Source organism: Micropterus salmoides, unplaced genomic scaffold (genome assembly GCF_014851395.1).
Source record: "Micropterus salmoides isolate LMB-PRFRI ecotype aquatic unplaced genomic scaffold, ASM1485139v1 Ms_hic_scaffold_6, whole genome shotgun sequence".
Lineage (NCBI taxonomy): Eukaryota > Metazoa > Chordata > Actinopteri > Centrarchiformes > Centrarchidae > Micropterus > Micropterus salmoides.
The window spans coordinates 18,279,016-18,294,538 of record NW_024044348.1 but is presented as its reverse complement, the minus strand read 5'-3'; the positions used below and the strand labels follow the sequence as shown (position 1 = coordinate 18,294,538).

The 15,523-nt window shown below is 38.6% G+C and overlaps 2 protein-coding genes across 2 annotated transcripts in view; one reads left to right on the top strand and one right to left on the bottom strand.

Moving 5' to 3' along the window:
• The window catches only part of plekha7b (pleckstrin homology domain containing, family A member 7b), a 74,001-nt gene extending 72,361 nt beyond the window's left edge, over window positions 1-1,640 (bottom strand). The window contains 3 exon segments of the mRNA XM_038701184.1: window positions 1,131-1,188; window positions 1,300-1,376; window positions 1,482-1,640. Coding sequence (XP_038557112.1) covers window positions 1,131-1,188; window positions 1,300-1,376; window positions 1,482-1,564 — 218 coding nt within the window. The 5' untranslated portion in view covers window positions 1,565-1,640.
• Window positions 1,641-6,258: 4,618 nt separating this feature from the next.
• Window positions 6,259-14,551, top strand: nucb2a (nucleobindin 2a). Its single transcript, XM_038700643.1, has 13 exons — window positions 6,259-6,399; window positions 6,784-6,927; window positions 8,437-8,544; window positions 8,882-9,014; window positions 9,141-9,244; window positions 10,535-10,720; window positions 10,980-11,070; window positions 11,225-11,283; window positions 11,358-11,450; window positions 11,545-11,634; window positions 11,744-11,914; window positions 12,164-12,224; window positions 12,315-14,551. Exons 1-13 carry the CDS (start codon window positions 6,376-6,378, stop codon window positions 12,530-12,532), a joined length of 1,482 nt encoding a protein of 493 aa, XP_038556571.1. The 5' UTR covers window positions 6,259-6,375; the 3' UTR covers window positions 12,533-14,551.
• Window positions 14,552-15,523: the final 972 nt, after the last annotated feature.

The window sequence follows — 15,523 nt, the reverse complement described above, 5'->3', positions numbered from 1 at the left end:
CGTTGAGCAAAGACCTCCAAAAACTATCAACCTCACAGCTATAGGGATATAAAACATCTCCATACAGGCTTTCTATCTAGAACAAATGGGGCGAACTAAAATGGCCAGGACAGGACTTTGGGTAGAGAACTACAAAACCTTAAATAAGCTCCAGTTGGAGAAGTCACTGTAATTCACTGTGATCCAGTGCCCATGATGAATTTGTATCCACTATGTTTTATCATTGGCGTTCTCTGTGTCATTGTTAGTTTTGATCTGATTGTGTGATTTGCATGATTTGCTGTTGGATCTTGTCTCCTGGTTTCTTTCACAGTAACCATCTGATATACACTGACAGCCACAGAACAGAATCCACACAAAAAAAGCCATGGTTTAAAACAATGCAGACGGAAATGCAAATGTAATGCATATAATCCTTGTGTTATCTAGTTGAACATAACAGATGTGTCGGTGTGGTACTAATGGAATGGTGCCTTTCACTGATTATAAACCTGATTCCTGAACATTTTAATATCTGAAGGACATGTGAAAATCTGACACAAAACAACAACAACAACTTCACACTGCGGTCCATGACTTTGGAAATCCTGTCCTCTCTGCTTCAAAAACGCCATCATACCATACATCTCTGTCACCACATGGTCACACCTCTCTCCTGCAACCAGTATCTCTATCACACACTCTCACACTGCCACACACACTACTGTACACCTAATGGAGAGAGTAGAGGTCCTGCATGGAGGATGTGAGGAGAATTTTAATAGCCTTCTTCCTGTCCTGCCAGGCACCGCCACTTTCCATTCACAATGCAGGCAGAGGTAATTAGTTTTACCTATCCGATGGAACCCCTGTGTGTTAATCCATATGCTGGTGTCTTTACGTGTCATTCGTCATGTGCATGCTGATGAAATGCTGTGTTTACAGTGCATAATTTTTCACCGAGTAGCAGCGTTTGACTGCAACTGCTCAGACATGTTACAAAACGTGACAGAACCGCACAGTGACAGAAAGGGGAATGAAAAAGAGTAGGAAAGCATTTTACACGCTACACTTTAAAACGCAACAACCAGCTAATGGGATCACATTTTACACGGTCAAACAATGCAACTCAACGCTCATGAGCCACTCACTTGATGAAGTAGCTGGCTCCTTCGTCCGTGAAGCCCTCTTCCCATCCTCTTGGCAAATCTATAACACGAACAAAAATACATTGAACGACCCGCCACAGACAGAAAACACATTGCAGCAGAAGGAAAAAGTCCCCTCGGTATCCTACAAATCAGATAATTTGCCACGTACCTGACCGTATCATGTGTCCCGAGTTAACAGGTTCACCAGTGCGTGGATGTAGCCAAGTAGTGCTATGAGTTTTGTCACTGCAAGAGAGACACCTGTTACTGAACGATAATAAAACAACAAAAATCCTTCGTATTAATAATTCCTCGTAGAGAAACAAGCGCCGATAGTAAAACCCCGCTCACTTAATAAAGAAGACCCGGCCATCTCTGCAAACTCCATACGACCAGTGGTCAGGTAGGGTGTCCCGTCCGAGAGGTGCCGCCATGATCTCTCGTCTCCGGCTCGCCTTGTCCCCCACGTCTCCCTCTCCGCAGACTTTTCCAGGGAGCCCAGAAAACACCACCGCTAGGGCTGCATAGTTTTTTTTAAAGGGGAAGAATACCAAATTCAGACCACTTTCACGACTCTTTAAAATGTAATTTGAGCTAACGAAAAGGGGCTAACCGGTTATCACAAGTAGTCTGTTAAATTAAATTAATTAAAACAAAGCTCAGACCTCTTCAATTTAATAATAAATAAAGCCCACAACGGAGAAAGGGTGTAGGCCCTAGGGTGTAGTTGAAGTGTATTGGATTAAAGTTGGAATTTATGACTGGGGCATTTTAGTGCAATGATTGGCACAATACATAAAACAAAAATGTTGATGTAGCAATCCTAAAAGTAATTCTAGTATTTTCCACATGAAAAAAATGTTAAGTCCTATAAGGGATATTAAATGATTAGGCCTACAACCTAACTAAATTAAACCAACATGCTTATTTTTTTCTTCTGGAAATGTAATGAGGGTGATGAGAGAAAGGGGCAACAGATAAAACAAGGAACCCAGCATCCTCACAGAAGTGTTTTTTTGTCCCAGGCTTATATAAGTCAGGTTGGCAGCCATGTATGAGAGAACTATGAAATTAAGAGTATGAGTGTGTTTTAGTTTCCAACCAGCTTTCAGTCCTTTATAGTTGGGAATGTTTGAAATGTTTGAAAGCAGCATCATCTGAATCACTCACAGGAGGAATTGTTGCACAGGAAAAGAGTAAACGTTTGTCTACAACAAGGATAAAGTCACAAAACAAAACATTTTCAAGCTCAAGGTGTGATTGTGGTGAGGAGGCGTGTCTACATTTGAACCCAAGTGAACTTAAGGTGGAGCTGTGTAAATCAACTTTGTCCCCTGTTAAAATAACATCCGAAGTAGTCTTTAAAGCAGATTTAATAAAGTCTGTAGTTTAGACTTGTAGAAACTTAAACACAATTTATAGGCTACATAAATAACAAAAATGAAACATTGCAGTATACCCTGATGTAGTCTTCTGAAAGTTTACAATGCACAGAATGTTTCAAGTGTTTAAAGTTATCTATTGATTCAGATATCTTGCCTTTGTGCATTTATTGTACTGCAGCGCTATAGGTCTATGATTTGTCTTTTCCCCTCTACTACAGTATGATAGAATTACCCACAACTTTTATGTACAGGGTTACTATTGCTATTAAAGATCTTTGTGTGTGGGACGCACGCATTTTTAAATTATGATGATACAAATAAATAAAGCATTTAAGTGCTACAAGGTCTCTGTAAAACTGCCTGTGTGTGTGTGTGTGTGTGTGTGCGTGTGTGAGTGGAGCATCCCTGCATGTGTGAATGAACAAATGCCCATGGATAAATTGTACTAGAAGCTTTAGATGAAGTTTGTCTAGCTCATATCACCTTCACTGCAGTCACACCTTGAGGACAGAGAACCTTCCTGACCAAGAGACATTACAATAATGCTTACACTGCATGAAACAGACCTGCCCAATTTGCCAATGCTGCCCATAAATTTCACTTGGTCTATGTGAGGGCAGGAAATGTTCAAAGTCACAGTAGTGTTGGCACAGGAGTTATTTTGCTCAACAGCGAGCATCAACAGACAAGCAGCAGTGATTCACGTCATCATGCCATGCTCTCTTGCATTATCATTAATGCAAGAGAGCATGGAACACATGGAACATTATGTGCTTTTACAGGGAAGGAGCAAATGTAGTCCAATAAAGTTGTCAAATGATCATAGAAAGACATGCAGAAATACACAAGAGTTTCTTGTGTTTCCTCTGAGGTGTAGTTTACAGTAATTTTTATGTGTCCTTTGTGAAAGGAAATACTACTGTATGGGGTATATACCACTGAGCAGAGAACAAACATCTGTCAACATTATAAATATTTGATCTGTGATTCCCTTTTGGGGATTCTTTGTTCAAACATTCTCCAGTGGTTTAAGGCACTCTGCCTCAAAGACGGTGAGAGATAAAACACTGCCTCTAAGAAACCATTATTGTACAGCTGCTGTGCAGAAACCAATTCACTGTAAACCTTCTAAATTCTTATCTGCTTGACAGAAAAGTCAAAGACTAAAAGCATTATCCCTGCTATAATATGTTTCCAACCTTATATGTAGGGTCTCTGTTCATATAGGAGACATAAAGAGAAATGTACAATTAAGTATATGTGATTTAGAGACGGATGACAAATTAAATGGTCAAAGTGAAGAAATAAGTGTGGAAACAACAAATGTACATGTGTCCATACAGAACACAAGGGGGTAGTGAATAGTTTGATTACTTTTAAAAATATGGGAATCATTTGCTTTGGCCTTTATAATCATCAGATCTAATCCCAGTTGACACAGTGTTAGACGATGCGGTCTGACACCATACCAAGACACCTGGCCTGCATGTTTGTTTTTCCTTTAATTTCACACTCATCTACCTCAAAGAAACAAACCAAAATGTTTAAAGAATAAAATGCATTATTACATCTGTCACAATATGAGAACGGCGCCACCCAATTGCAACAGATTTGAAGAAGAAAAGTGAAGAAATGCTGCATTTGGGGGAATGAGTGTTTTCTGCATTGCAAGGTCAAGCAGAGATCTGCAAACGGGATGAAAAGTATTTGGATTAATCAATAATACCACTGTATTATTGATACTGCTGTCCTTAAATTTAGCATCAATTGGTGCACATTTATCTTGTTGTGCATTCTGCAGCCAATCTGCAAAATGAAGTACAGTGCAGCTGAAATGTATACTGCAGTGTAATCATCTGGTATCCCCATTCAATTTTCTGTTCTTTGACCTTGCTGTGATTTATCATCATCCCCACTACGCACACATCCACTTATACATACTAATTTACGCACAAATACACACATAGTTGATGCGCAGTCCAGTGCAGCTCTGCAGTGTGGTCTCCGCTGCTGCTTCCCATCCTCTCCGCTGCCAGAGGCTCACAATGCAGCAAGGTGACTCAATGTTATTGTCTTCTCCTCAGAGAGTCTCCTCCTGCTGAATCACAGCTTACTAAAGGTGCTGAGCAGAAAATGTAATAAAGATTATCTTGTTGTCTTCTGACTTTCAGCTCTTCCACTTAGAATAGTTTGGGTCCTAATCTATCTGGCAGGTTCTCACATAGGAAATCAATAATATCTTTTCGGAAATGCATTGTTCAAATTATCCCTTAATCTGAGCAGGGTAAGGTCTTTAAATGAATGTGTGGAGGTGCCTTAATAATTAACTACTCCACAGTATAGAGTAATATTTAGACAGTAGTCTCCTGTTCATTATGCAACACATATAATCATCATATAGTTGTTGAGTGAAAAGAAGTGCTGATCTTCCTCATTTGCTCAAGCTTTCTTTCACTTTCTATGTTAGTTATGATCTAAGACAATGATTAATTGCATTCCAGCTCATTGAACTATTACACTGACACCTACAGGGCATGGATGTTATATTTAGTCATAAGCCAACTGATCCAGATAAAAATTAGATTCATTGTCTTGCTGTACCTGCCAAGGCTCATATATAGTCTTTTGGGATTTGTAGTCCTGCACCCACAGTTCCAGTACGAAGCAAATGTTTTTACAACTCCTGGGCAGCAAATTTATGCCCGCTGTCCAAGCTGGTCCAAGCAGCTGTTAAAACAAGAGGGAATCTGATTTGAGCATGGTTTAAATCTTTTTAAAATCTAATAAATAAGTTCTAGATGGTTTTAATCATGCACTCATTATCTCCTGTTTCTTCCAACATATTTGAGCAGTTAAACTAACATGGAATTCCTGTTATACATATATACAGTATGTCATATATACAGTATGAATTCCTTATAGCTTATCTAAAGTGCTTTACAACGTACCTCTGATTCACCCTTCACACACAGTCATACACAGATGGCATCAATCTACAGTTGTGTCCTAGACACTTTGACATGTGGGATCGAACCATCAACTCTGTGATTAGTCCTGACCCACAGCCTACCAATCATTAATCAATGAGGATGACAATGTAGGGTTTTACCTCATGCTGCACAGGCTACCCAACACTCATGTAAGCAGTTAAATTAACCAGCTTTCAATCTCTCGTGTCAAAACTTGTGCTTATGTCCCCTGATGAATAACTAGGGAGCAACATATTTGATTCAGTTCCATTTAATTCAATAAGCCCAAAGAAGCTTACTAACACATAAATGCATCAGTAGGCTAATAATTATCCAACAGGGACCAATAATGCTTGAATAATGCATACTTTTACTTTGAATACTAACTTCATGAAAATTCGCTGATTATATTTGTGTTCTTCTACATAACTAATGTTTTAAATGTAAGGCTTAGGACCTAGAGTAAAATTGATGTTTTTTTGCAGTGTGATACTACTATTTTCACATTATTTGAATAGCCTACTTTTTCCACCATTTGTACAGTGAAAGAACAGTACATATCTTGTACCTACTTTATGTAAGTCAATTCTCAAAGTCATCCTCTTTCACAAATAAAGTAATAAACAAGACATGTGTGTTTCCTGACCTATGCTTTCAATTTGCTGTTATGGATTAAATCTGCAATTTTAAGAAAGTAACCGCCCACCTGTTTTGTCGTCATCTCGCCACGTACGATTCAATGCAACGCAACATGATTGGTCCGTTTGACAGACAGCTCAACTGGCCACTGCGGTTAACGCTACCAAGCGAACAACCTTGCGTGCTGACTAGCGAGCTAGCTGCCCGACACAACTTCAGCTGAGAGGGAGCGACGGGAGCAAAACAGAGCAGATGAGGTCCAGGACTCATAATAAAGTGAGTATACAAGTCACACACATCTATGGTGCTCTTTGGGGAAGCCTATTACCGATTAGTGTCATGAACATGTAACGTTAGTTGCCTTGCTCATACTGTCAGAATACACGAGTAGTAACTAGCTGAGGTGCTTGATTCTCATTAGCCGAATCTGTCAGTGGCAGTGCTAAAGCTAACACCAACAGCCTACTCTGGTTAGTATTAGCTAGCCAGTAATGTACAACAGAAGAGCTGTTTGAGTAAGAGCAAATGAGGAAGCTGGCCACACAACGATCCTTGTACACACAGGGATGCGGTGACTGTTTATTTTCTGTTTATATTTCACAAAATGTAAATAGTAATGTAATGGAAAACTGTTGTTACGTTAATTGTCCTCATTTCCAGATGTATTGGAGCCGGGCCCTTCTCGCCGGCTGGGCTCTGCTGCTGCTGGTCCAGCTGCTGTGTTTAGAGGCAGTGCCAATCAGTATTGATAAGACAAAAGTCAAAGAGCCAGAAAAAACACCCGAAGAACCTCCAGCTAGTGTGGTAAGATGACACAAAATGGAAATGAATCAGTTCAATCTGTCCATGTCTACACATCAACATTTTGATGAATGGATAAATGTTCCACTTTTGTAAATTAAACACCAATCCAAAATCTTTGAGTATTACACTGTTAAATAGTTTGTTTCCTGTTTTATATTATTTTAATTGAAGGCTTAATTTTGTGTGACAGGAGGTCAGGCAGAATAAGCATATTCAGTAATGTATGTGGGCTTTGGTAACTTGGTGTGCATTTCCTTTTTTAAATATTTTTACACTAAATGTTTTATCAATGTTCAGAAATAATAAGTAACTTGTTAGTTGCAGGCAGTCCTGATGCCATAGGTGGCATTTACACTGGGGATGCTTTATTTATTTGCATAATAAGAAAACATGTAATGCATGTAATTTAAATATAGAAAAAACAAATGTGCATTGTCCAAAAATTGCAGCAGATTACTCCATTATATTCTGTTATATTTTTATATTTATGACTTGTCACCTGACAGCGGAATTGATAGTTTTGTTTCCCTTTATATAAATAAAGATATTTACATTGTAAATTGGAGCAGAAAATGTCTACAGAATGCAGGAAATTAAATGTCTAATGCTCCAATTTTATGGCGGAGAACTCCCAGACCCACGCTCATATATTTCTGCATTTCATATTTCTTCAAAATAGTGTTTAAAATCTTCTGTTGTTCTTCTTGTGCATTGTCACGTTTCGTGACCCAAGTATATCATCACGCCCCTAATCTGAGCCCTTACGCCCCCCCCCCCAAAAACACAAAGTGACGCCCTTGCCTTATGCTATGGAGTTATGTCGCTGTTATAAGCTGCTTCATCAGCAATATAGAGAGAGAGTTTGGCAACAGCACCCGGACTAATTTAAATGAGTGATGGCCTGGTTGCTCATTGCACTACAATTAAATTACCTCAATCTGACACTCCACTCAGTACGTATGAACCCACAAATCCATTTCATCATCAGTACAGCGGCTCCAGATGTTGTAGCTTTGTGAGTGCACAGATTAAAGTTTCGCCTTTCTGCTTCAGGAAGGGTTTGTCCATGTTTAATATTAACATGTTGGCTTATCAGAGCTTAAACAAATACCATGTAGATTCTGTTTTGGGGTGAGAACGCATAGTGCAGCCATTTACTGGAGAATAAGTAAACCATAGAACCATAGAACAGCTGCAGCATATGGCAATTTGCATAAGGCATTAATACAGTTTATACTGATGCATGACCAAACCTGTCACCTCACATCAAACATCTGCACACAGGATCTATTATGTTTGTCAGCAAACATGTGTCCCATGAAAGCAAAAATATTCCCACTTTACAACGTGGGTTTCAGTATATCAGACTGAAATGCTGATGGCGCTGCTAATAGTATGTTATTATGTAAAGTAACATAATAAACAAAAGGTGATGATTATTTTAATGTACATTATCTTTAATATATTACCTGGGGTTTTAAGTGACATTTGATCTGTTATATTTTATAGGACACTGGACTCCACTACGACCGCTACCTCAGGGAAGTCATTGATTTTCTAGAGAAAGATCAGCATTTCAGAGAAAAGCTTCACAATACAGACATGGAAGACATCAAGGTATCCTGCTTTTCTCTGTTATCAGCATGACAGGAAGTTTCCACCAGCCCTAAGTAAACTGTTAGTAAATCATTACTCTGACCAGTAAATTATGGACTTTCACTCCTCCAGAAATTTGATAAATCTTCCAGGGAAATAATGGATTTTTTGAGAGATGCCAACAATTCACCAGTAGATTTTCTCATTCTTATTTTGGTCAATTGCACAATTCATTCTAAGTTTACACAATACTGAAAGCCATAGTTACTTTTCATTAATTTATTTATTTCATGCACTGCTACAAATCTACAAAAGTGTTAAATAATACTAACTTTGGTATTATTCATGTAAAATACAGCAAGGTAAGCTGGCCAAAGAGCTGGACTTTGTAAGCCATCACGTCAGAACCAAATTGGATGAGCTGAAGAGGCAGGAGGTAAACAGACTCCGAACTCTGATTAAGGCCAAGCAAGACCTTGAAGGAGGAAATGGTATGTTGTGCAACAAAATGTACATTTAGTTTTGATGTAAGATGATACATCTTAAATAATACAAGGAAGATGCGATGTTATATTTCTAAATGTTGTCATTTATGTCATCATTTACTCCCTGAATAGACATAGCAGTGGACCACCAGGCTCTGCTGAAACAGTTTGAGTACTTGAACCACATGAACCCACATACATTTGAAGTGGATGACCTGGATCGACTCATCAAATCGGTAAATCTTGTTGCTACATCATTCCATAAAAAAAAAAAGTTAAGTTAATGACATGTTTACACTATTCCACTCATTTAAACTGTCATTGACATTTTTTAGTAAGTTATTGGTCATTACACTAGCCAGATGGAAAGTACACACTAAACAGGAATGTTGTGGCTGCAGGAGAGAGGTTGACACAAAACTGCTTTATTTGTAAGCTGCCAATAATGGCTTAAGAATGACCACGTGTTGTGTGGATTGTTGACATTTTCAGCATCCAGGAAGGAAATGAAGGCAGCTGTAGGTGTAGAGAGCAGTTGTGTCATTATAGGAGCCTGCAGGACCTTCTGCAGCTAAGTGTAATGTGACCTGCTTTTCAGCACAAATTCTCAAGAGAATTATTTTATTTTTACAAAAGTGGATTAAGTTTAGGCCTGCTCCTTTATCTCAATTGATGTTGACAATTCCATTTCTTACTGATGATTTTAAAATGCACTACATTGCACCTATACTTTAACTTTCATTTAACATAACATACCATACCATACTTTTTATATAACATATTTGGTTTTATATACAAAATCAGTACTTTATAAGATACACCTGTACAGTCTAATGCAGTTTCAATTCAGTTTTTGGTTGACACTGTCTTAGAGGTGTGAATAATATGTATATGTAAAATTAATATTATAAATACCAAGTATACAAACAAGTGTACCTAATCAAGTGTCCGCTGACTGTATATTTTACCTTACTACCTTAATTTTGGTCAAAGTTACTGTGCACACAAAGTTCTGTTCACAACTGCTGAGAGGCTCTAGCAAGCTGGAATTCAAAGATTGGGGAAAAAAATATCCTCCTTGATAATCAGAATACTGTAGTGTTTTTTAAACAAAGATGTCGCTATGATGTTCATTTTTTCTTTATTGTTTTTTTATTTATTTTTTAACATAAGAGCAGACAATTGCAATGTGGAGCAGTTGATCTGGATATGCCATGAGTACTGCTATGTTGGACCTGCAAAATGTGTGTGCACAATGAAGGGACTTAAATTAATTATTTCTGATGGATTGCCCATCTCCAGTACGTCCTTACACATTACTTTTCATAACAAAATGAAACATTTTTTATTAAACTCTCAGTAAACAGTTCTATATGCTGAGCACAGCGAATGCTGTATAATAGGTATGTTTAGTTTAGTTTAGTTTCCAATTAACAACATGAAAAAAGTAGAAAATTGCAGTTGCACCATTTTAACTATGAATTTGTATTTACAGCCCTTGTAATTTTTTCTTCCCTTGCATCAAGGCCACTAAAGATCTGGAGAACTATGACAAAGAGAGACACGATGAGTTCAAAAAGTATGAAATGATGAAAGAGCACGACAGACGGGAACACCTGAAAACACTGGACGAGGACGAAAGAAAGAAAGAGGAGGAGCACTACGAGGAGATGAGGAAGAAGCATGCTGACCACCCGAAAGTCAACCACCCGGTAAGTTTGACCTCATTGCACACACAGGTGACAATATGACACACAGACATGATGTGTTATGTTAAAGCCAATGTTCCTGTTGAAGTTTCAGTCTAGATTTGAAGAGTTTAGTTTCTGCATAACGCAAACAAAAGTGGTACTTTATGTCCATGGTGGGGTTTGGGTTTCTCTGCAGTGTATTTCCAGCATTGACATGTGAACTATTTACCAAAATGTTGAAATGTGTTATTTATTCAGCTGTAATTCAAATTTGTTGCAGGGTAGCCAGAATCAACTGAAGGAGGTGTGGGAGGAAGCTGATGGTTTGGACCCTGAAGATTTTGACCCTAAGACCTTTTTCAACCTGCATGGTAAGTAACCAGCCGGCAACTGTTAAAGACTGGAAGGATGATGTTCATTTATTCAGTGCCACATACTATCCATATTGTGTAATATTACATATAACACAATATGGATGGGACATTTGTTCATCACTAGTCGTTTTTTGTTTCCTTGACAATGCAGACACCAATGGAGATGGCTTTTTTGATGAACAGGAACTGGAGGCATTGTTCACAAAAGAGGTAAAGCCATGGCATCTGAAAATGTGTAATGTTTCAGTGAATGGTCTTTGCACTGACTGTTGGTGTCATTTTAGCTGGAAAAAATTTATGACCCCACCAATGAAGAGGATGATATGGTGGAGATGGAGGAAGAGAGGCTACGTATGAGAGAGCATGTCATGAATGAGGTACAGTAAGTTACACTCAGGCATGCGCATTAGACGGAGCCCTCCATCTATTAGCTGTTACCTTGACTCTGTCTTGCTCCCATCTTCCTCATAGGTGGATTCTAACAAAGACAGGCTGGTCTCTTTAGACGAATTCCTGGTTGCTACAAAGAAAAAAGAATTCTTGGAGCCAGATAGCTGGGAGGTGAGACGCAATATATGTATCATGTTGACATTTAAGAGTAGGGTAAAAGTTGATTATTTTTATAATTTTTTAACAAGAAGTAAGATTGTAATAAATGTGTGTTCCTCAGACCCTGGAGCAGAACCAGGCTTACACGGACGAGGAGATGAGGGAGTTTGAGGAGCATCTTGCTCAGCAGGAACATGACCTGAACCAGAAGGCGGAGGACCTCAAGAAACAGAGAGACGAGCTGGAGAGACAACAAGAGCAGCTTAATGCACAGAAAATAGAGCTGCAACAGGTAAGGAGTGGTACACTGTTATTTGTAATAATTTTTTGTTGTAGACAAGGTTTACTCTAACAGTGACGGGTCACATCCAAACAAGACACCAAATCTGTGGGTGGAATCTCAATGTGACAACACTTTCTGACAAATACATTTTCTGTCAGTGTTTTATTTAAGATATCAGATGTCTGTTGGTAGCCACAGTGGGCCTACTGTGTATTCTTCTAAAATATAAAAAACTGATATGAAACTCCATTGTTACAGGCAGTTGAGCATATGGAACGGCTGAAATCACAGAAAGTAGAACCCCCTCCAGAGGTTCAAGGTGAGTGCCGATTGCACCATTTTGTTTGTCTTTTGATAGTTGTTTAATTTTATGGTCACCTGAGAATGTAAAACTGCGTCTTCGTTTCAGTTGCAGGAAATGCTGTCCCAGAGATGCATAAATTGGACAACCAGTTGCATCTTGAACAAGAGGCTCAACAACAAGGGCATCAAGCTGCACCCCAAGCACCTCAGGAACACCATGAACAACAAAATCATGTCCTGACACAGCATGGGCTCCCCCAGACACACCAGGACCTGCCACCAGGCCACCAAGAAGCTGCACAAGGCCAGCATAACCTGCCATAAATATACTGTCACAACTTGAACCTCCACAGCCAGACTTTTGCAGCACCTGCAAGGAGAGTCCCTCCTGAGTATTAGGCCTCTTTAACCGGCATGACCTAGGGGGTTTGGAGGACACTTGAGAGAGAGGGAGCAGCACAAAAGGAACCCCTGTTGAATGACACCAGTGTTTGATGATAACTGTAATCCTTGGATTACATAACAGAATTTCACTAGTAAAATGACCATCTAAAAATGTGCATACTTATGTTTTCAAGGAGTTTTCTTTGATTACATTAGAAATTAAAGACAAATGTTTGGAAATACAATTATAGGAACATATAATTTTGGTGAGCCGCCTTGACCTGTTGTTTGCTGTTCAGAAGCTCTAAAAATGGCATGCCACTGACTCTCCGACCTGATAGCTTTGATCCAAGATATTGGATATGTGGATGTTGAATATGTACAGGTCTGCAGCTGAGGCGGATATGATGAAAAAATTATTTGTGTCTATTTTATTATTTTGGCTTTTTGAGTTTCTGACTTGACTATCAAGACGCCCCCAAACATCTGTTTAAAAAAAAAAAGACAAAAGAGAAAGACGTGTGACTTGTGGTGAAATGTGTTTCACTGGACTGTGGACTGTGGTAAACATTTTAGAAATTGAGTGCAAGAGGCATTTTTAAGATTTTTTATTATAGCATTAAGAGCCTAAACGAGCAAAATACACATCATAGACATTTGAACCAGTATACACCACGGGAATCATTTCACTTAATAAAAGTAAGGACTTCTTGATGCAGACAGGTACATTATAAATCTATGAGGGTCCGGTCAGATCTTTGTTAAATACATGTTTATTTTTAAACTTCCATCATCATCATAGCTGCCATATCAAAAATTATTATAATATTTTAACCAGAAACGCCCCCCTGAAGCCAGGTTTCTCAGAGTCCTTATACTTTTGTCAAGAAATCATACTACCGATACTTTTGCTACGTTCTTAATGTTGGTTCTGGTTGCTGTCATAACCTGTGTTACCTACCTTGATATATAGTTAGACTTCCTCAACTGTAGAAAATGTGTGCTCTGTCTAAAAAGACAGCAGGTACAGGACTACAGAAACTGGCCCTTTTTGGGCCACATCGCAGCTGCTGTCTGTTGAGTTGTTAAAAGAAATAACAGTGTTAGGTTCTTTAAAAAAAAAAAAGGATAGATAAATATGGAAGATCCCTCCATTCAGCAAACGTCATCAAAGTCCTGCAGATGCTTTATTACATGGAAGCATTGGGCTACTTACAGTATGCGTGGAATTGAAATTTGCTTTGGTACATTTAACTGTATGATTTAAATTTTGGTCTATTTTTTATGCACAAAATGTGTATGTGACATGTTTGAGTTGATCAAAATTGATCTTGATTTTTTGATTTGTTTAATAAAACAGTTTTGATGTTAAAAAGCAAATTTTATCAATTAAGGTATTTTTTTTGTCTCTGATTAATATTGTCTGTTAAAAGGGTGATATCAAGAAAACCTCTTAATTTGCGTGCAGTTCATTGTATATGGCATCAGATGTTTTATTATTGGTCCTGATTTGTTAAATTAAATAGCATGGCCTCTTTTCCCCACAGATTACCAGTTTGGTATAATTGCTGTGCCATCCAGGTTGCTTTTTTTTCATGTAATGTCATGGTTTCTTCTAGCTGGCAGACGGTGGCCACGGCAAACAGGTGTTGATTTACTGACCCTTTTTAATGAAGGCTTCATTTGCCTTGTCTGCCTTATTGTGGGTTTACTTTATACAAAATGTAAACATTGCATACATACTGTTCTCTTACATGCTGTTTTCATTTTGCTGTGTCCTTTGTTTTCTGTGTGCCAAGTGTTCCTTTGAGACAATACTGCATCATAATTTGCACAACGTGTACAGAGTGTGTTTTCCTATTGCTTGCTGTTAGATAAAATACAGTCATTTGATGATACTGTACAACTCAGATCAAGATAATAAAACAGGAACTTTCAGTTTGTGTAACAGACTGATCACTTGAGTGACCTGTCTAACTCTACTATGTAAAATGTTTCATCTTAAAAGGCATGCGTAGGCTTCATTTGCCTCCATACAGATGCATCTCAAAAAATTAGAATATCGTGAAAAAGTTCACTTTTATGTATTCTAGATTCATCACACATAAAATGAAATATTTCAAGCCTTTTGTTTTAATCTTAATGATTACAGCTCACCGAAATCAAATATCCATATCTCAAAATATTAGAATAAAGAATGTATAATACAGAAATATAGACCTTCTGTAAAGTATAAAACTTCTAAAAAAGGTTAATTTATGCACTCAGTACTTGGTCGATCTCCTTTTACACAAATTACTGCATCAGTGCGCCGTGGCATGGAGTTAATCAGCCTGTGGCACCGCTGAGGTGTTAGTGAAGCCCTGGTTGCTTTGATAGCGGCCTTAAGCTCGTCTGTAATGTTGGGTCTTGTGTCTGTCATTGTCCTCTTGACAATACCCCATAGATTATCTATGAGGTTGAGGTCAGGTGAGTTGGCTGGCCAACCAAGTACAGTAATACCATTCATCAGCAAACCAGTTATTAGTTGTTTAGGGAGTGTGAGCTGGTGCCAAGTCCTGCTGGAAAAGGAAATCAGCATCTCCATAAAGCTTGTCAGCAGATGGAAGCACAACATGCTCTAAAATCTCCTGGTAGATGCTGCATTGACTCTGGACTTGATAAAACACAGTGGACCAGCACCAGCAGAACATGGTACCTCAAATCATCACCGACTGTGGAAACTTCACACTGGACTTCAAGCAACTTGGATTCTGTGCCTCTGCACTCGTCCTCCAGACTCTGGGACATTGATTTCCGAATTGAATGCAAAATTACCTTTCATCTGAAAAGTTCCTTTTCTCCTTAGCCCAGGTAAAACATTTCTGATGTTGTCTCTGGTTCAGGAGTGGCTTGACACTGAATGAGACACTTGTAGCTCATTTTCTGTAC